Source organism: Ophidiomyces ophidiicola (genome assembly GCF_022830035.1).
Source record: "Ophidiomyces ophidiicola strain CBS 122913 chromosome Unknown scaffold_18, whole genome shotgun sequence".
Classification (NCBI taxonomy): Eukaryota; Fungi; Ascomycota; class Eurotiomycetes; order Onygenales; family Onygenaceae; genus Ophidiomyces; species Ophidiomyces ophidiicola.
Window position 1 is genome coordinate 125,613 of NW_026054658.1, and position 20,396 is coordinate 146,008.

Below are 20,396 nucleotides of genomic sequence, written 5' to 3' on the forward strand. Positions count from 1 at the left end.
CCTCACACCTCTAAGTCCGGTCTCTTCTGCCGTGGAAATTAAAAGAAAACACAGTGTAAACAGGACCAATTACAGCACCTTTGCCTGCTCATACTTTGCGCTCCCAGACAACGCCCCTCTAACCTCTCGGAATGGCAAAAGAAGGCCAGTCTAGCGCGCCAGACAAGGGCAAGGGAAAAGTGGACGATTTACGAGATGTTCAAGAAGAGAAGAAGGATATGAAAGATGCGAAGACGACGATAAATGGTAAAAAGGAAGAGGTACCCAAAGAAGGTATAGGTGGCAGGCCGCAATTTGCCTTTGACACTCCCTGTTCCAAGGTACTAACATTTCTCGGTAGAAGAGCTCAATGAAGAGGACCAACAGTTAAAGGAAAAACTAGAGATGCTTGTAGAGAGACTACAGGTAATTCAGAATATTCTCTTCTCGATGCCGTGTGATTGAATGCTCATTGCCTGCCTAGGAGCCGAATACCTCATTATACAAACAAGCGTTGGAGACTATCAAAGAACTAATCAAGACATCCACATCATCAATGACAGCTGTACCAAAACCATTGAAGTTTTTAAGACCGCATTATGATGGGCTCGCATCCCAGTATGAGCAATGGCCAAGTGGCGATGATAAGGTCGGTTTGCAGATGGGGAGTTTGCAATCGGGAAAACTGACTTGAACTAGGATTCTCTTGCGGATATGCTTTCGGTATTGGGCATGACCTATGGCGACGAAGAAAAGTTCGAAACCCTCAAGTACCGCCTTCTTTCACGATCGGACGACCTTGGCTCTTGGGGCCATGAGTATATCAGGCATCTTGCGTTGGAAATTGGCCAGGAATACCAAAATAGGATAACAGACGAAAAGGATGTGCAAGATTTGGTTGACCTTGCTCTGTCGCTGGTTCCCTACTTTCTTAGACACAACGCCGAAGCAGATGCTGTCGACCTTCTAAGTGAGCTCGAAATGATCGAGGAGATATCTAAATTCGTCGACGAAAATACATACCCTAGAGTATGTCTCTATATGGCTAGTATGGTGAATCTTCTTACATACCCAGAAGATCACCAGTTCTTGCGAACAGCACATGATATTTACATGAGGTACAACAAATTTACTCAGGCCATTGTCATTGCCATTCGGCTGAATGACCTCGATCTAATATTGAGTGATTTCAATGCAACAACAGACAAATCTGTTAGGCGACAGATGGCCTTTTTAGTTGCCCGTCAGCAGATCTGGCTAGATATAGAAGATGAATCCGACCCAGAACTCGCCGAATGTCTTAATAACTCCCAGCTTTCCGCCCACTTTCGCACTGTTGCTAAAGAGCTTAACATACTTGATCCAAAGATGCCTGCAGATATCTACAAGTGTCATCTTGACGCTAACCGTGCAGCAGGCCTTACAAATGTTGACTCTGCGAGACACAACCTGAGTAGTGCATTTGTGAATGCTTTTACAAATGCAGGCTTTTCTAACGATAAGATGATGTTAGTTGACGGTGATAAAGGACCATGGGTATGGAAAACGAAGGATGATGGCATGATGTCAACAACAGCTTCCATGGGAATGCTCCTTCAATGGAACGTAGATGAAGGCTTGGATAAGATTGACAGGTTCACCTACCTGGAAGAGTATCAAATCAAAGCTGGAGCTCTACTCGCAATTGGCATACTTAATTCCGGTGTAAGGCTCGATTCGGATCCTGCGCTTGCCCTGCTAGGTGACTCGGATAACTTGGCAAGTAAAAACACCATGATGCGCGTGGCGTCGATAATGGGCCTGGGACTTTCATATGCTGGATCATGCCGGGAGGATCTCCTGGATCTTCTTTTGCCTATTGTTGAGGATGCTTCACTACCAATGCAGATTTCGGCAATGGCTGCAGTGTCGTTGGGGTTGGTTTTCGTCGGCTCGTCTAATCATCAAGTTAGCGAGGCTATTGCTACGACCTTATTAGATGAAGAGAGGCAACCCCAACTAAAAGATAAATGGACAAGATTTATGGCGCTGGGCCTTGCATTACTCTATTTCGGGAGACAGGAAGAAGTTGAGGTTATTCTCGACATCCTAAAGGCAATTGACCACCCAATGGCCAAACCAACGTCTGTGTTAGCTTCTGTGTGCGCCTGGGCTGGAACTGGTACAGTCTTAAAACTTCAAGAACTCCTCCATATTTGCAACGAGCATATTGATGATAAGGAGGAGAAGAAAGGAGAGGAGCTTGTCCAATCTTACGCTGTACTTGGTTTGTCGCTCATTGCCATGGGAGAAGATATCGGGCAAGAAATGGTTCTCCGACAATTTGGACACCTAATGCACTATGGTGCTGCGAACATCCGAAAGGCTGTACCTCTTGCCATGGGTCTCATCAGCGCAAGTAACCCCCAAATGGGCGTTTATGATACTCTTTCACGATATACCCATGATAATGACAACGATGTCGCTGTTAATGCTATTTTCGCAATGGGCCTTCTTGGGGCCGGCACCAACAACGCTAGACTGGCGCAGCTACTTCGGCAACTTGCAAGCTACTACCATAGAGACCAGGGCTCACTATTCATGGTCCGAATCGCCCAAGGCCTCCTTCACATGGGGAAAGGCAGTCTTACAGTCAACCCATTCCACACTGATCGTCAGGTACTATCAAGGGTTGCTGCTGCTGGCCTGCTCACCGTATTGGTCGCCATGATAGATGCCAAAGATTTTGTTCTTGCGGATTCTCATTATCTCCTCTACTATCTCGTCACCGCGCTATACCCCCGCTTTTTGGTTACACTTGATGAAGATCTGCAGCCCCTCAAGGTGAATGTTCGTGTTGGTCAGGCTGTGGATGTGGTCGGCCAAGCTGGTCGACCAAAAACCATTACTGGGTGGCAAACGCAAAGTACGCCCGTATTACTGTCATACGGGGAAAGAGCCGAACTTGAAGACGAGGAATATATCAGTCTCAGCAATACTCTTGAAGGACTTGTGATTTTGCGAAAGGTAAGCAGAAACGCCATTATCCATTTATAAAATCAAAGGCTAACGTATTCAATGCATAATAGAATCCGGAATGGCAGGGCTCATGATCTGGCATCCCAGATCCTTCCACGGCATGAAATGTTTTTCTTTTCTTTTGCACTATACTGTCAAATAAACTAGGTCTTTATTCATGGAAGGGAAATTCATTCAATAGATATAATACTATTATTCATCAAGTCAGGTGATAAACATCGAGCCTTCAGGAAAGAAGATAGAAGACAATAAGATGAGGATCGATTTGATGAAGGGGCTCTTCGACTCCTGTTAGAACAGACAGACAATGACTAATGCTGAATGATCTTTAAGTGGTCACCTTTTTAGTCGAGTTGCTTAGTCGTCTGATAACTCCGTAGACCGATAAGGATGACATAATACGCACGTGACTATAGGAGCTTGGCACCTCTGACCACAATTTACTTGTTGTAGTTGAAGAGCTGAGAAACTCTAGTAAAACTGTTCTGGATCCAAAAATTCTCATAGAAGATATTCTCCAAAATGAAACTGGATGCAAAAGCCATGCGATACCTCACAAATGAGGATTTTCGTGTTCTAGCAGGTGTAAGCGTCTTTCACACTTTACTAGCAGCTGAGGACTGATAAAGAGATAATACAGGTTGAGGTCGGTAGTAGAAACCATGAAGTTGTACCAACACCTTTAATAATTCAATTATCCGGCCTTCGCGGTGGTAGCGGGGCTCATAAGTGTATATCAAACCTTGCAAAAATAAATTTGATTGGGAGGGTCAAGAATGCAAAATGTATGCTGAGCGCAGATCCTTATTGTTAAAATTTGAGCTGTAACCGGACTAATTGTGGACCATTATTAGATGACGGTTATCGACTTACGTATGGCGGCCTTGACTACCTTGCCCTTCATACTCACCAGAAGCAGAAGAGCATATATTCAATTGGAAATCAAATTGGGGTTGGAAAGGAGTCGGATATTATAGTGGTAGCAGACCATACAAAAGTGCAAAGAATTTTAAAAATACATCGCTTGGGGCGTATATCATTTCGGTCTATTAAAAATAATCGAGATTATCTCCGCCATCGGACGTCTGCCTCGTGGATGTATATGTCTAGGTTAGCTGCCGTCAAGGAATTCGCCTTTATGAAAGCGCTCCGTCAACAAGGCTTTCCAGTCCCAGAGCCAATCGCACAGAATCGCCATACCATTGTTATGAGTTTGATCGATGCCTTTCCCTTAAGGCAAATCGCTTCAGTTCCAGATCCCGCATTATTATATTCTGAATTAATCGATTTGATACTTCAGCTTGCAAAATTTGGATTAATACATGGTGACTTTAATGAGTTTAATATTTTGATTAGGGAGGAGTCAAAAAAGGCAGATAAAGGAAAGCAACCGGCAGGATCTGAAATTGAGCCAGAAGACTTGAAGTTGGTACCTGTGATTATCGATTTCCCACAGATGGTCTCAACAGACCACACAAACGCCGAAATGTATTTTGATAGAGATGTGAACTGCATCAAACGGTATTTTCAGCGACGATTTGGGTTTGTTAGCGATGAACCAGGCCCTTTTTTCCGTGATGCCAAAAAGATTGTTGGCAGAGATGGTACTCCGAGATTAGATGTTGAGGTTGAAGCTTCTGGCTTTTCAAGGAAAATGGCCCGAGAGTTGGAAGCATATATGAAGGAAGTTGGCGTTGATGGAGACGCTACAGGGGAGAGAGGTGATGACGATAGCGAACTCAACTCTGACTCTGGGCAAGATGAGGACGATAACGGCGATGGCGGCACCTTATTAGATACAACTCAGGCTGACCAACCTGAAGAAAGCCAACCGAGTCTCTCAATCGCAACTGAAGTTTCGGCAATGAATGAACTTCGACTTTCAGGATCGTCATGAATTGTTATGTATAGAAAATGTTGATATAGAGCGCCTACATTTCGTATTGTAGCCTCATCGATTATGATTATAGAAAAGAAATAAATACATAAGGATGTTAATTATCTTCATTAAGCAGACAGCTGCCCGCCTAGAGCTCCAGACTCTTATAAGTTGCTCCTTTGGATAAGCTTTGCATTTATTGTCGTTTGGTTTGACTGTAGTTGGTTAAACGGAAGACTGCAGACGCTAAAGACGAAACAACTTTCTCCGGTGCAAAAATGATTCTCCGCTTCTCACAATGTCCAGGTAGAAAGCGCTTCGATTTGAACAAACGAAGAGTAGTCTCCTGTTTTTCGCTTCTTTTCATTCTTTATATTATTTCTGGCGTCATTGACTACTATTAGAATATGCCTAGAGCCCCTAGCCTTCCGAAAGTCCCTTCTAAATTGTACACACATCCGGTTCCCGTTGAGCAGCGAAAACAAGTCTATCTGTATGCTTGACCTCCCTATTTAATTTCTCAGTGCCTTCCGGTATTTTGTTCTGACATGATTGCAATTTAGGCCCGAATTTACGATCACACTCATCCGCACACCTTTTCTTCCTCCTCGCTATGCCTCGTTCTGGGTTCCACTCTCATTCAACAAGTTAGACTTGAAAGATTATCTAAAAAGGGCATATAATGTCGATGTGATCAAAGTGCGAAGCTATGTTGAACAGCAAAAGGTTACACGGGAACGGGCTCTCGGCAAAGAGGGGTTTGGTCCGTTACGAAGGCCAATGGCGAAGAAAAAAATGACAGTGGAAATGACGGAACCATTTATTTGGCCTGAGGAGCCGAAAGATTTTGCACCGTACGCTTTTCTTATTACTTACTATACGTATTCACATAGTCGCTAATACTCTTCTTTTATGCAGATGGGAACGAGATACGTACTTCGAAGCCAAAAAAATGCAGGAGGATTTCCAGGAATCTCGAAGCCCCGATGCTGTCCTGAAAGCTCCAGAAAAGCAAAGAGAACTACTGGCAGATCAGGCGAAGCGTGTGAAAGAAGGAATGGAGCCGTGGCAACCAACATGGCAAACCTTAGGGCTGAACTTCGAAAGGCCATTATTAAAGCCACAATCATCCAAGCCATCACAAACAACGTCATAGAAATAATTCCTTGTCCAGATATGACTTAACATGGATCTACGGCATCGTGTTGAAAAACTTTAAGGAGTAATTTCCGTTTCGTTCTATATCAAACCAACCTAGGGCAACCGTCCGCTGACATATTAGCCGACTTGTACTAAACTATTTTTTACTCTATCCTTTACCTGGTTTCTCCCCTGGAGGTGTTTATATACTTGAAATTTTCACTTTATCATTAAGGGCTTCTTTATCTTGTTTGTGCTTCCCCTGAATTCTCTGCAGAATGAGAAGTCACTGAAATCTATACGTATACTAAACTTGACTCGTGGCACTAGTTTTGCCCGCATTGCATGTCATTTGCAGATTCCACAGACTTCGTTGTAGATATGTCCTATGCTCTACGCTCTATCTTTATAAATACGACGTACCAAATTAGATAGATTCGACGGGGTCACCCGGCATAAAAGATGGATATTTGTAAACTAACTATACATATGAATAGAAAACCAAAAGAGCTAAAGGGCTATATTCGACATACAAAAAAAAAAAAAAAAAGAAAAAAACACCGTCGTCGCTAAGGATGCGTACTACCGAAGGCGAAAGTCTGAATATAATCCCACTACCGTACAGCGACTCGGTAGTAAAGTTATAGCCTACTTTCAAAGACCGGATGGCGATGTTCTCCAGGCCAATGATCGTGGGGCCAAATACGCCGAATAGCTTCCCAGATGTGCCTAGGAAAAGAATTGAGGTTAAAATACTAGGAAGCTTTAAGAAAGCCAATAAAACTTACTTGACATATACAATCTCGATGCCACTTTGCACTTCAACTGGAACATCTCTGACATCCTTGCGATTATGGTCTGGCAGAAGAACGGTCTTCACGCCGGCCCTATGAGCGCCAATGAGCTTCTCTTTAATACCACCAACAGGCATGACTCGACCGCGGAGAGATATTTCTCCTGTCATAGCAATTTCTGGTGGAACGGTTTTGCCCGAGAAAAGAGAAACTAGGGCGATTGTATGTGCTAAACCCGCAGACGGGCCATCCTTAGGAATAGCACCTGATGGGCAGTGGACATGAAGGCTTCGATGCTTCATAATATCTTCATTAGGGTCCTGGGTAAGACTAAGTTCGAATGAGTGTGCCTTGACCCAGGTTAGAGCAACTTCAACAGACTCTTTCAGAACGTCTCCCAGCTTGCCGGTTAACTGCACACTTCCATTTCCTGGCATGTCAGCAACTTCGATGAATAGAATACTACCTTGGCCTCCACTTGAATAGGCAACAAGGCCGGTAACAATGCCAGGACGCGAGTGCTTCTCTGCAATTTCCTCATCGAATTTTTCTGTACCAAGGATTTCATCTAAATCTTCGATCGTCACCTTAGGGTCGTATGCAGTGGCAGTTTCAGCATCCTTTGCATCAGAATATTGGACTGCCTTAAAGCGGCAGACGGATCCAATCTCTCTTTCCAGATTACGAACACCAGACTCTCGAGTGTATGAGGTTATGACCTTGTCAAGAACTTCATCTGACAAATCAACCTGTCCCTCAGAAAGGCCATTAGTTCTGACTTGTTTTGGGACAAGGTGCCTCCTAGCAATATGTCGTTTTTCGATGGTCGTGTAGCCCGACAGCTGGATTGTTTCCATGCGGTCAAGTAATGGAGCCGGTATTGTATCCAGCGAATTTGCAGTAGCAATAAATAGAACCTTGCTCAAATCAATAGGAATATTGATATAGTGATCAGAAAAGCTGTGATTTTGTTCAGGGTCCAACACTTCGAGCATCGCTGCTGAAGGGTCGCCGTGGAAATTTGCACCGCCCACTTTGTCGATTTCGTCGAGTAAGAATACAGGGTTAGCGACCCCGACTTTCTTTAACCCATTCACAATGAGGCCTGGCATCGCTGCGACATATGTTCTTCGGTGACCGCGGATTTCGGCTTCATCCCTGACACCTCCAAGTGAAATGCGGTGAAATTTACGTCCCAATGAGGTAGCAATTGATTTTGCAAGACTAGTCTTACCTGTACCGGGGGGGCCAACAAGCAGGAGAATCGGTGATTTGTCAGTCTTTCGCTTTGACTTCAAGATTTGTAGTTTCGTTTCGATACTAGTTCTTTCCGGGTCTGAGATCGGTTCCTTTTCATCCGAATTGTCTTCTATTGTGGGCAAATTGGCAGAAAGCCTGGAGATTTCATCCTCAACTTCAGTGTTGAGTGATTGTTTAAGCTTCAAAACTGCGAGGTATTCCAAAAGGCGCTTCTTAATTTTCTCAAGGCCATAATGATCATCATCCAGCTGTCTTCGTGCCCGCTTTAATGTTTCAACGCCAAGTTGGTCTTCAGTAACCTTCGTCCAAGGTATTTCTGCTAAGTTTTCTAAATACGTACGGCAAACACCATACTCTGCATTGATAGGATTCATTTGTCGTAGGCGCTTTATCTCCCTATCGGCAACCTTCTGTGCTTCAGAACTTAACTGAGCATTCTGGAGTTTCTGCTGAAGTTCGTCGATCTCATTGGTCTCTTTGTCACCTTCACCGTCACCTTTTCCAAAAGGAGTAGCAGTGCCAGGGGTTCGTCGACCAATCATTTCGCGCTGACGCGGATCTAAAGTGCTAATGTCAATTCCGAAATTTGCTGGCAAACTATTTGTAGACACCGTAGTCACTTGGATGACATTCTTGATAGATTGCACCTGTTTGGAAAGCATCTCAATAACTCGTTCAAGTCGATCCTTTAAATCCAACGAGGCTAGAACTCGCAATTTTTCTTCATAAGTCCCATCTGCTATCTCCGCCATAAAATCAGCTAGACTGCCGGCTTGGGAAAGTTCTTTCTTCGAAATGAGAAGCTCGAATCTTCTCGCAACGAGTGGTGACATTCCTGATTTCGACGAAAACATGGAGGCAAGCCTCAAAAGAGCCAGAAATTCTCGAGACAGCTGTTTAAGTTGGTCAAAAAGGTCAGGTATTTTGGCATCGATAGAATGAGGTACTGGCAACAGGTGTCAGAAGGGAGTTCACGTCGGGAAGATTGAGGAGGGGAGTGGTACCAGGCTCATCAAAGATCATAACCTCAGCTTCCAAATGTGGTTGCTCTTTTGTGACTCTTCGAAGTGCAAACCGCTTTGCTCCTTCAACCAGCATGTAGGGCTCGGAATGCGGCCGCCCCTGCACGCCGATCACTTTGGCAACTGTCCCGTATCCAAACAGATCACCCTTTGAGACACGCGACAAATCAATCTGCATAGACTCTTTTCCACGCTTGGATTCCTTCTCCCTATTGTCTAGCAAGTGCTGTCCATCCTTTGAGAGGAGAGGTGAGCCGAGGGGTACACACCCAACGATGACGGGGGTGTTGCCGTGCCTTTGAGGGGTTCGACTAAACAAGGACGTGAGGAGAATAGGGATATCAAAGCGGTCGGTGAGGGGAATCCTCAGGGTCGTTCCAGGCAGGAGAAGCGTTCCTTTAGCCAGAGGGATTATGGGAAGCTTCGTTGCTCGGCCGTTGGTAGTCATGGTTGTTTCAGGGAAAAGTAGAGTGTAGAATGTAGGATATGAAGAAACAGCACTACTCAAGCCATATATAATTTATGGTAGGCTTATATCATGGAATACCCAAACAATCGCAACAATAATCGGGTATGGAAGCAGGGGAAGAAAGTCCCCTCGTACGTGAGGTGATGGGGAGAGATGCCGAGGGTACCGTAATACGGTATTTTGTGGTCCGGCACCACCGTTTTGCCTGTGAATGGCGTAATTTCCAGAACAGTCTGGGCAATAATGCTTCGAGTCGCCGCAACATAGCTGAATATCGCAACTAAAAACATTCCAACTACCTAGTGAACACAGAATACAGGCCACAGTGCTGCGTGCATATGCACGGTAACTACTTTGTACAATGTGCGTGCAGCTGATACAGCACCTTCGATTAACTAACTACTTACTTGATGTAGAGGACTGCGCACACTGATACCGCATGCTATACAAGCCTTCCATCCCCTTTGTTAGACCTGCGTGCGCCGTCTCGCCCTGGCACGCGACGGCTCTTCAAAGCTGCTAGACTCAATGGCCGTCTGGGCAGAGTTTCGGCCCAGCGTTGTCGGAACAAACATAGTTCCGACTCCTTGCGCTAGGGCGAATTGGGGAAAGCTCCATTTGACACTCGAAGCTTTACTGGTGGGCGGAAGTGCAGAAGAGGGGTGCAGCAATGCTGAATATTCACTCTTTCATCAGGCCAGTTGTGACGGTAGTCTATGGAATATAATTTTTTTTGTATCTATTCTATTTTTTTTTACGACTCTCTTTCTTAACCAGTTACTCGTTTTAATTTGACTTCAAGTTTTGATTTGCATGTGAACGCTTTTCACCCGTTGTGAAATACCCCTCTTGAAGCCATGGCGTCAGGCGAGAAAACATCATTTACTATTGGGACCCGCAAATCGAAGCTCGCCCTCTTGCAAACCGACATTGTTCAAAATGCCTTGCAAACTGCCTGGCCTGGCTGCGAATTCGAGATCCACAGTCGCCATGCCGCCGGCGACCTTAATAAAGTCACTCCCTTGAGAGAATTCACAACTAAAAATCTTTGGACTGAGGAATTGGAAGAACTACTTATTCAGAAAAAATTAGATCTTGTAGTGCATTCTCTTAAAGGTATACGGTTCCGTGATTAAATACCGCCATTAGCTAACCTCTGCAACCCTTCTTCAGATGTTCCCACCCAAATTCCCTCCTCCTGTGCGCTCGCTGCTATAATCACTCGCGAAGATCCAAGAGATGTTCTTGTCGTTAAGAAAGGCCTATCTTTTAAGACTCTAGCCGAACTTCCTGCCGGTTCGGTGGTAGGAACATCCTCGGTGCGTCGTATAGCTCAAATTGGGCGTCACTATCCACACCTGAAAGTCCAAGACGTTAGAGGTAATATCGACACTCGACTGGCAAAACTCGACGACGAAGATGGCCCATTTACATGTTTAATACTGGCTGCAGCCGGCTTATTGCGATCCGGCTGGGAGGCGCGGATTACGCAGTATTTGGATTCTAAAAACGGCAAAATGCTTCATGCTGTCGGACAGGGGGCCTTGGGAATTGAAATTCGTTCTGATGACGAACGGATGAAAGAAATGATTGAAAAAATAGGAGATAAAAAATCTACGTTCGCATGCCTTGCGGAAAGAAATTTGCTCAGGGTTCTTGAAGGTGGCTGTAGTGCCCCTCTGGGTGTTGAAACGGAGTGGATTCAAAATGAACATGGCGAGGAGTTTCTGAGATTAAGGTCGATAGTAACCAGCGTTGATGGGCAAGAAGCGGTGGAAGTCGAAAAGGACTGCAAAATTATGTCAAACGAGGAAGCAGAGGCTTTTGGAAAAGATGTCGCCATGCATCTCGTTGAGAACGGTGCTGGGAAGATACTTGAGGATATCCAACAAAAAAAGAAATGGTAAGAAAAATAGCAATACAAGGGTTGGAAGTCTGGCATGTTCTTAGTGCTCCGTATCCAACGACAGTGCTCCTCAGAGGGCGAGTGTATATGTATGTAAATATATACATATCCTTGATGACTTGAAAAAATTCGAGTCAAAATATGGGTTACCACTGTAGAAACCCAGAAAGTAATGAAACCACGGTAGCGATAGCCGATGACATTTAGCCCTACTGGTTGATTTATGACATAGCTTCCGTTTCCAATTTACAATCCAAGATGATATCACTATATTTTCACATCTAGCAGACCGTTTTCCTACCTGTTACTACTCCGTACCTTTGGCTGTCCAATAAGACCCACACGTGTTTTTGCCAAGCCTGTTGCCTAGTGCCCGTGAACTCTAACTATATAGTTAACGAGGTAAGCTCTCCAAATCCCAACATTGCATATGATAGTGTTTCAACAGGCAGTACTCCGCACGAAGAGCGGGTTCACTCCAGTCGTCACTATGCCATCTACCCCAAATAACTACCCGCGTATCTACCTCTTTGGTGATTCACTCACAGAGCGAGCCTTTGAAGAGCATGATTCTGGGTTTGGGTGGATGCTGGCACAATATTATAAAGATCGTGTCGAGATTGTGAACGAAGGTACATTTTCAAAATCTCTAATAAGTAGTCCCCCAAGATCCAAGTAGCTGACTCTATAATCTTTGAAGGATACTCTGGGTATACCCGACTTAACGCTAAGAACCCTGGCATTGGCTGACCTCATCATATGCAGCCAAACGACAAAATCGCTCCGCCAGGCTTTCGATGAGCGCATTCTCAATACTGTAAAGGAACGTGGTTTGCCATCTCCGCTCTTTATAACCATCTTTCTAGGAGCGAATGACGCGTGTTTTCTTGGTGGAGACGATCGAACATACGTACCCATAGCACAATACGAAAAACATATCCGGCATTATGTCGATACCATTCTCGAGCACCCAGCCACTAAAGACACTAGAGTCATCCTAATTTCGCCGCCGCCAGTAGATGTTCCTCCTCCGCCTTCAACAGACTTCGATCTTGAATCGGTCGTCGAAGCCACGCGGGCAGCGGCTGCCATGGGACGCGGCCACAGAACATGGGAATCAAAACGTAAATTTGCTAAGAAAATTACCGAAATTGGCCACGAATTTGAAGCGAAAACAGACCGCTTTGCCCTGTTCGACTTTTGGACACTAATTACTAGGGTTAAATGCCAGGATGAAACCGATAGTGATGTCGATGAGATATTTCATAAACTCGATCTCGAAGATACTCTTCCAGGTTCGGGTATGCCGGGAGCGCCACGTTTTGGGTTGGAATATTTTATAGATGGACTTCACTTCGGGGAAAAGGTGAGTTTGAGTACGGCCCATTACTTGTTTGTTTTTGCTAAGGTTGGTCAGGGATATGATGTTCTTGGACGAGAACTCTTGAAACTCTTGCTATCGAAGTGGCCGGAGCTGAACAAAGAGAATTTTCCGGTTCGGGTCCAGGTAATTAATTCTTCACTCAACCGACTGCTCCAACTCATTTTACTAATAGCTAATGGTTAGGAATGATGGCATTTTCCGCTAGCGTCGTAGCATCGGCGACGAAGGGGGCAAATTAGCCTCTGTTCAACGTGTTTCCCGAGCCTCTTGGGTTTTCTTCTTTAAATTCATCCCATGCTCGTGCCTTCATGGTCTCCTCATTGGCTTTTTCCATATCATCCTCATCGATTTCTTTGCGTATACCGGATTGTTCGCCACCGCCTTCGATAATCCCTCCTCGTCTCCGTTCCTCTTCCAGGTAATCTTCAATAGTCATAGTTGGAAGGTTATGCCCAGGTCGAAAGACGCCTTTTCGAATTTCCGTTCTTCGGCTTGTGAGAACGAAGGGCTGTAATGGAACGCCAGCCTTATTTAATAAAGGACTGCCTCGTCCACGGCCACTGGAGGACAGCCCAACATCAAGGCGGTCAGAGTAGCTCTGAATGTCATTCTCTTTATATTCCCTAGCATCTTGTGGGACACGCTGCGGACGCGTAGCTGCTGCGAGCTGTGCAGCTTTCAGCATAGACACCTCTTGCGTTAACATGTCTAAAGCCTGGAACGTCTGATGAACGTAGAGATGTATTTCTGCCAACTGTAATCGTCTCACTGTTTCATCATCGTGCTCTATAGGCTTCTGGTTCTGCGACAGGTACTAAGTACGGACAAACCGCAAGGGTTAAAACAAAGTCTGTTGTGTATTGAGGGAAAGGTTCACAAAACCATACTTCGAGTTTCTGCTTCAATTCCTTCTCTTCACGAAATCGGGCAACCTTAACATTTCTTCGGGCAGCTGCATCGTTTGCAGGGGCGAGGCTAAAGGTATCTGGGGATTCAAGATATTGTTCATGAAACTTCTTATCCGCGGCAGGCAAGATCCCATATTGGTCCAACAATTCTAAGAACGCTTCGTACCTCTCCCGAACACGTTGGGCATTCTTTAGGCGATCATCACTTCGTGCTCTTTGAAGTAATTCAGCGAATAGGTAGTCAAAGGCTAAGTACCTACATTCCGTCACAAATTAGTCCTCGAATGGACAAGGGATGAGGGAGTCCGAACTGGAGATCAGCCGTAGTGATGTCTTCCAAGCTCTCATTTGGGCTAAATAAGGAGAGCTTTGCGATTAACTTATGACAAGTTTCAAACAATTGGAGCGTAGAATCTAATTGGTCTTGATAGGCTTCATCGTTGGTGTTAGGTGCCGACTCCAGTGACTTTTTCTGGGCTTTGGCGGAAGAAAAAAGTATCTGTAAGCTCTTAGGTTCTTCGTCCATTAGGTACGCTATATGCAAATAAGCCTGTCTCAAATTATTGTGAGCTGAAAGGAAAGATGTTTGCCTAGTGATGGAAATAATCATGAATGAATCTCTGCCGAAGTTTGTCACCAAACTTTATGCCAAGAAAATGTAGTTATCATTCACCTAACCACAGAGTAGGTTAACTATATAACGAACTAACTAACTAAACCAAACATCCTCTGAAGCCCAAAGAACACATGAGAATACCAGTGAAAGAGCAGCTACTAACAAAAGCATCATATTAAACTACCCCGTATAATGCAGTTATTTCTTCCAATCAAAATGGAGATTCTTGTGCCTATCAAGGCACATTAGTTACATGCTGACTAGTTAAATAATTACTGTTGACTACTTATCATACCAGTAACTACACCTGCATTTGTGCGCATATCCTATAGCCAACGACAAGAGTGCTGAGAAAAAGCATCTATACTGGCTTCTCTTTTCTTTGTATGGTGCTTGAAACCATACACCCTTCACTACTCACAACTTCTCTTGTGTCTTTCGGCCGGGGGTATTGGGTAGCCAACTAGTCAAGCACCGTGTTTTCTTTGAAAAGAATTTTGCTTCCTTTCATTTCTTCAATACCAGTGAAGTTTGCCTATAAGTGTGGAAACATTGTATCAATCATTTTCATTGCCAGAGATAATTTGCTGATGAAGTGTCCATTTATCTATACAGAATCTGTTCAAACTGCTTTCCAGAATATATTAGGAAATGAAGCCCCACGCAATGGAAGATGGCGATTCTGTGATCGAAAAGACAGTAGATAGCTCAGCTGAACCATTTGATTCCGATAGTGAGGACGAGGGCTCAAATTTTGACAAGCATGCCGCAACGAACCTACGACAGAAACAAAATCTTCGATTCAAACAGCTGTTCGTCGCCTCTCCCGAAATTTCCTACACCTCTAATTTAAGATATATTACAGTTTATCTGCTCGGGCGGAGGCTATTACAGCGGACGACATCAAGGAAGCGATTCAAACAACCAAGGAAAGCGAACTGTCGATGTCCAATATTCTTGCAAAACAAGACTTTGCCTCCGTGGTACATGACCCGCGAGAGTACCAAATGGAACTATTTGAAAAGGCGAAAACTTCAAACATAATTGCTGTATTGGATACGGGTAGTTATTTCCGCTCCATGGAGCGAATGTCGGTGGAGTTCTAATCATGTACAGGGTCCGGAAAGACACTGATTGCGGTACTACTCCTGAAATATATTTTAGAGCAGGAATTAATAGATCGGAGTTACGGAAAGCCTCATCGAGTGTCCTTTTTTCTGGTATGCGCTTCCCGCATTGCCCTGCCGTCGTTTAGCTAACGTTTTTAGGTCGACAGCGTCACTCTTGTTTTTCAGCAAGCAGCGGTTCTTCAGAATAACATTGACCAGAAAATAGATAGGTTCTGTGGGGCTATGGAAACGCATCTGTGGGATCAAGAAATGTGGGCAAAGCACCTTGAGAAGAATATGGTCATTGTTTGCACCGCTGAAGTGTTACACCAATGCCTACTTCATTCTTTTGTAAAAATGGAAAATATCAATCTTTTGATTTTCGATGAAGCCCACCATGCGAAAAAAGACCATCCTTATGCGAGGTGAGTGTTTGATATTGGCTTTGGTCTCTCTCCGCATGATTGACGTGATTGTAGAATTGTGAAAGATTTTTACCTAAGAGAGGTAGACTTCAAAAAGCCTAAAATATTTGGTATGACAGCTTCTCCTGTCGACGCCAAAGTAGACGTTGTTAAAGCCGCTAGGTATTAAAGGCTATTGTGCCCTACATTCTCGTATAACTGTTGACATAAAATAGGAGACTTGAAACAATGCTTAACAGCCAGATTGCTACCGCTTCCAATCTTTCGCTCCTACAGCAGACAGTTGCACGGCCGAGTGAAGAACGTTGGGTGTACGATCGCCTGAATGCGCCGTTTGAGACTCCATTGTACACGAAATTACATTCACGCTTCGGGAATGTACGGGCCCTAGAAAAAACTTTCACATATTCTCTATATGCTTCTTCAAACTTGGGTGCTTGGTGTGCTGACTGGGTCTGGTCATATGCATTGGCCGAAACGTCTTTGCCAAAATTGGAAGGCCGCGCAACACGAACAGCAATGGGTAACATACCTGTAGCTAAGATTATTAAGGCTGAATCGGAAATTCAACATATTCGTGAGGCTGGAGAAGTTCTGCGTTTACATGTTTTTGAAGAACCACTAGGCCGGCCAGAACTTCTCAGCCCAAAGGTTCAGCGATTATATCATGAGCTCTTGAAGTACTTTGAGAGGCACACAGATACAAAATGCATCGTTTTCACCGAGCAACGGCATACAGCTAGAATTCTATGTGATCTTTTTTCCAAAATCGGTACCAAATACCTTCGGCCAGGGGTGCTTATTGGTGTGCGCCCTGATACGTCAGGGGGAATGAATGTATCTTTTCGTCAACAGGTGTTGGAAGTCGTTTCCTTCCGCAAAGGAGATGTGAATTGCCTGGTAATATTTCCTGAGATTTGCTTTGTGGATTTTTGAATATCTGACCGACAATCTCCTAGTTTGCAACATCAGTTGCAGAAGAAGGCCTCGATATTCCGGACTGTAATCTAATTGTTAGGTATAAAGGCCAATTTTTGTGTTGTGTTGCAACTCTGACAATGGCTCTATCAGGTTTGATCTCGCTGCCACTCTCACAAAATACATTCAGAGCCGGGGGCGAGCAAGGCACAGAAACTCAACGGTAACCCTACTTCTGTTTTTGTGAAACCATCTAACCGAATAATAGTTTGCCCACATGGTAGAACAAGATAACGTTATACATTCAGATAGTCTTGATTATCTTCAGAAATCAGAGGTTAGTACTCTTAATATACGTCTATGGAATGAAATGGGGCATTGAATCTACCTCTTTAGGGCACTATGAGACGATTTTGTACATCATTGCCAAAAGACCGCCTTCTTGATTCTGCTACTGATATAGATCATCTTTATGAAAATGACCGTGAGAGGAAGAGTTATACGGTTCAAGCCACGGGAGCAAAATTGACGTTCAATTCCTCTCTAGTCGTTCTTTCGCACTATGCTAGTTCTTTGGTAAGATTACTTTCTGTTACTGTACTCTAGGTCTGCTAATTTGCTTTAGCAATATGAAAAAGAAACATCTACTAGAGTAAATTACTACAATAGGCTCTCTCAAGACGCATATGTTTGTGAAGTTATTCTTCCAGAGAAATCACCAATACGTGGTGCGACCGGAAGACCATCATCAAAGAAGCTGATCGCAAAGCAATCTGCGGCGTTCGAGACTTGTTTATTGCTGAGGGCCCATGGACTCCTCGACGACCATTTTGTATCCACGTACCATAAGCGGCTCCCTGCCATGAGAAATGCCCGTCTTGCAATTTCACCAAAAAAATGCAATCAATACAATATGATAGTGAAGCCAAAGCTATGGGAAGCATGTCGTGGCTCTTTACCGGCGAATTTCAGCGCTGTCATTCTAAACATTTCTCCGTCAAAGGCACTCCGTAGAGATTACCACCCGCTTGTCATGTTGACACGTGAAAAACTTCCATCTATTCCACAGTTTCCTCTTTATATGGAGGATGATATTGAGTGTGAATTTTCATGCCAATCGATAGCACCCGGCATAGAGGTATCTTCCGTTGACTTAGAACTGCTTACAACTTTTACCCTCAGAATATTTCAGGACGTTTTTCATAAAATCTATGAGCGGAATCCCAGAATGTTTTCTTACTGGTTAGCTCCGTTGAATTTGCAATATGATGTTTCTTGTGATGACCTACCGCCACGAACCGCTCTTGACTGGGAGCTGATGCAAAATATTTTTGATACCCCCGAAATTCCTTGGTCTCCTCGCCTGACGAAGAATTTCTTTGACAATCGATTCCTCTACGACAGGTGGGATGGAAGATATCGTTATTTCACCTGCGGAGTTGAGCCAGACCTCCGGCCTGCCGACCGTCCACCCTCTACAATAGCGAAAAGAAAACATATGGGAAGTATTATGGAATATTCCCTGAATCTCTATAAAAATGCGAGAAAACGGTTCTTAGAAAGTTGTGACTGGAACCAACCCGTCATTCGAGCTGAACTGGCGCACCTTCGCAGAAATCTTTTAGATAAGAGGACAGAGAAGGAAAAGTTGAACGAAGGGATGAGTTTTATTTGCGTTGAAGCTCTGGCAATTTCCGCAGTGAGTACCATTAGGCTGCATGAAGTAGATCCCTACATACTAATACTATTTGGAAGCTTCCAACTGCCGTTGCTGCGTTTAGTTTCGCTTTTCCAGCCATAATAAGCCGAATAGAATCGTATCTCATTGCGTCAGAGGCATGCCAAAAACTGGAATTATGTATCCCTCTAGACCTTGCTCTTGAATCCTTGACTAAGGATTCGGACAATACAGAAGAGCATCGAGCTTTGCAAGTTCACTTCCAGAGAGGAATGGGCAAAAATTATGAACGTTTAGAATTTCTAGGCGACTGTTTCTTGAAAATGGCCACGTCCATATCACTGTTCAGCATGAATCCGGACAACGATGAATTCGAATTTCACGTTAAGCGGATGGTATTGATCTGTAATCAAAATCTTTTTCGAACGGCTGTGAATCTCAAACTATATGAGTTTGTCAGAAGTCAAAGTTTTTCAAGGTACTTGTAATAACATGCAAGTTTTCTATAACGTGCTTACACAAAGCTAGGCGAGGCTGGTATCCGGAGGGCTTGATCCTACTTCAGGGGAAGGGTCAAAGCAAAACGACGGCTGAGAATAAACATTCTCTTGCAGACAAAACCATCGCAGACGTTTGTGAGGCACTGATTGGCGCATCCCTGCTATCAGGCGGTCCATTCCACAGATTTGATATGGCTGTCAAAGCAGTGACAACGCTTGTTAGCAGCAAGGACCATACAGTTTCCAGTTGGGCGGAGTATTCGCAGCTCTATAGTTTGCCGAAGTACCAAATTGCAGTTGTGGATGCTTCAGAACTCGACCTTGCAACTCAAATCAAGGAGAAGCTAGGATATTGCTTCAAATACCCAAAATTGCTGCGGTCAGCTTTCACCCATTCGTCATATCCAAGTGCCTGGGCGAAAGCTCCGTGCTACCAGCGGCTTGAATTTTTGGGCGATTCATTGCTGGATATGGCTTGTGTTGAGCATCTATACCATCACTATCCGGATAAAGATCCCCAATGGCTAACGGAGCATAAAGTAAGAACATTACCCTGTCTATTACCAAGGATTTGTACTGATAACCACAGATGGCAATGGTGTCAAACAAGTTCTTAGGGGCGGTTGCTGTAAAGCTCGGGCTGCACTCTCACCTACGCTATTTTAGTACAACACTACAGTCACAAATATCAAACTATGTCGAAGAGATCGAAGTAGCGGAGGTAGAAAGCGGGCAGTCTCCGGATTTCTGGACTTCAACAAATGATCCGCCCAAGGTATGAGCCTACTAGTTAGTTGAACAATAGTCTGCAGGCCAGAGATTAATTACGTCATTAGTGTCTTTCAGATATGGTGGAGTCATATATAGGTGCCATATTTGTGGATTCGAATTTTCAATTTGAAGTGGTCGAAGATTTTTTCCAGAGATTTATTAAAGGGTATTTTGAGGACATAACGATTTATGACACTTACGCCAACAAACATCCTACGGTTAGTTCCACGCATTAAACCGTGCGCAAATATACTGATTCTACGTAGACCTATCTGCATAACAGGCTGACGATCGATTTTGGATGCTCAAATTACTGCCTAAAGGCAGGAGAAGTACCATTCGTTGATGGGGCTGGTACGCGAGTTTTTGCAGCAGTTCTTGTGCATGATGAGCTGGTGGCAGAAGCTGTGGCCTCTTCTGCTCGTTATGCAAAACTTAGGGCTAGTGAAAAGGCTCTTGTAAAGCTGGAAGGCCTAGCACCATTCAAATTCCGTGAAATATATGGATGTAATTGTGGCGGTAGTCATAACGGAGGAGATAAGAAGGTGCCTACATAAACGGAGCAAGTATAAAAAATCAAATCAATAATACGGAGTAGTTGAAAGGGGTTCATAGTAGCA

The 20,396-nt window shown here is 44.2% G+C and overlaps 8 protein-coding genes across 8 annotated transcripts; 6 read left to right on the top strand and 2 right to left on the bottom strand.

Moving 5' to 3' along the window:
* Window positions 1-131: 131 nt before the first annotated feature.
* On the top strand, window positions 132-3,071 carry RPN1 (proteasome regulatory particle base subunit; the record flags this gene model as incomplete). Its single annotated transcript, XM_049253450.1, has 5 exons — window positions 132-273; window positions 341-405; window positions 464-628; window positions 679-2,985; window positions 3,048-3,071. The coding sequence occupies 5 exons, from the start codon at window positions 132-134 to the stop codon at window positions 3,069-3,071; spliced, it is 2,703 nt and encodes a 900-aa protein (XP_049107532.1).
* Window positions 3,072-3,519: 448 nt separating this feature from the next.
* Window positions 3,520-4,894, top strand: rio2 (Serine/threonine-protein kinase rio2; the record flags this gene model as incomplete). Its single annotated transcript, XM_049253451.1, has 3 exons — window positions 3,520-3,582; window positions 3,638-3,782; window positions 3,852-4,894. 3 exons carry the CDS (start codon window positions 3,520-3,522, stop codon window positions 4,892-4,894), a joined length of 1,251 nt encoding a protein of 416 aa, XP_049107533.1.
* Window positions 4,895-5,283: 389 nt separating this feature from the next.
* On the top strand, window positions 5,284-6,032 carry MRP20 (mitochondrial 54S ribosomal protein YmL41; the record flags this gene model as incomplete). Its single annotated transcript, XM_049253452.1, has 3 exons — window positions 5,284-5,369; window positions 5,440-5,730; window positions 5,795-6,032. 3 exons carry the CDS (start codon window positions 5,284-5,286, stop codon window positions 6,030-6,032), a joined length of 615 nt encoding a protein of 204 aa, XP_049107534.1.
* Window positions 6,033-6,657: 625 nt separating this feature from the next.
* On the bottom strand, window positions 6,658-9,540 carry LOZ57_004410 (uncharacterized protein; the record flags this gene model as incomplete). Its single annotated transcript, XM_049253453.1, has 3 exons — window positions 6,658-6,745; window positions 6,805-9,016; window positions 9,075-9,540. The coding sequence occupies 3 exons, from the start codon at window positions 9,538-9,540 to the stop codon at window positions 6,658-6,660; spliced, it is 2,766 nt and encodes a 921-aa protein (XP_049107535.1).
* Window positions 9,541-10,418: 878 nt separating this feature from the next.
* On the top strand, window positions 10,419-11,468 carry HEM3 (porphobilinogen deaminase; the record flags this gene model as incomplete). Its single annotated transcript, XM_049253454.1, has 2 exons — window positions 10,419-10,677; window positions 10,735-11,468. The coding sequence occupies 2 exons, from the start codon at window positions 10,419-10,421 to the stop codon at window positions 11,466-11,468; spliced, it is 993 nt and encodes a 330-aa protein (XP_049107536.1).
* A 489-nt stretch (window positions 11,469-11,957) lies between these two features.
* On the top strand, window positions 11,958-13,040 carry LOZ57_004412 (uncharacterized protein; the record flags this gene model as incomplete). The annotated part of the gene is made up of 5 exons (XM_049253455.1): window positions 11,958-12,099; window positions 12,168-12,177; window positions 12,233-12,833; window positions 12,885-12,974; window positions 13,035-13,040. 5 exons carry the CDS (start codon window positions 11,958-11,960, stop codon window positions 13,038-13,040), a joined length of 849 nt encoding a protein of 282 aa, XP_049107537.1.
* Window positions 13,041-13,086: 46 nt separating this feature from the next.
* TAP42 (Type 2A phosphatase-associated protein 42) lies at window positions 13,087-14,285 on the bottom strand (the record flags this gene model as incomplete). Its single annotated transcript, XM_049253456.1, has 3 exons — window positions 13,087-13,665; window positions 13,739-13,973; window positions 14,020-14,285. The coding sequence occupies 3 exons, from the start codon at window positions 14,283-14,285 to the stop codon at window positions 13,087-13,089; spliced, it is 1,080 nt and encodes a 359-aa protein (XP_049107538.1).
* A 756-nt stretch (window positions 14,286-15,041) lies between these two features.
* Window positions 15,042-20,333, top strand: dcl1 (Dicer-like protein 1; the record flags this gene model as incomplete). Its single annotated transcript, XM_049253457.1, has 16 exons — window positions 15,042-15,187; window positions 15,241-15,437; window positions 15,492-15,595; window positions 15,644-15,909; window positions 15,964-16,071; window positions 16,125-16,809; window positions 16,869-16,927; window positions 16,981-17,050; window positions 17,096-17,164; window positions 17,224-17,403; window positions 17,453-18,526; window positions 18,583-18,983; window positions 19,034-19,544; window positions 19,595-19,780; window positions 19,842-19,994; window positions 20,043-20,333. 16 exons carry the CDS (start codon window positions 15,042-15,044, stop codon window positions 20,331-20,333), a joined length of 4,500 nt encoding a protein of 1,499 aa, XP_049107539.1.
* Between the last annotated feature and the right edge of the window lie 63 nt (window positions 20,334-20,396).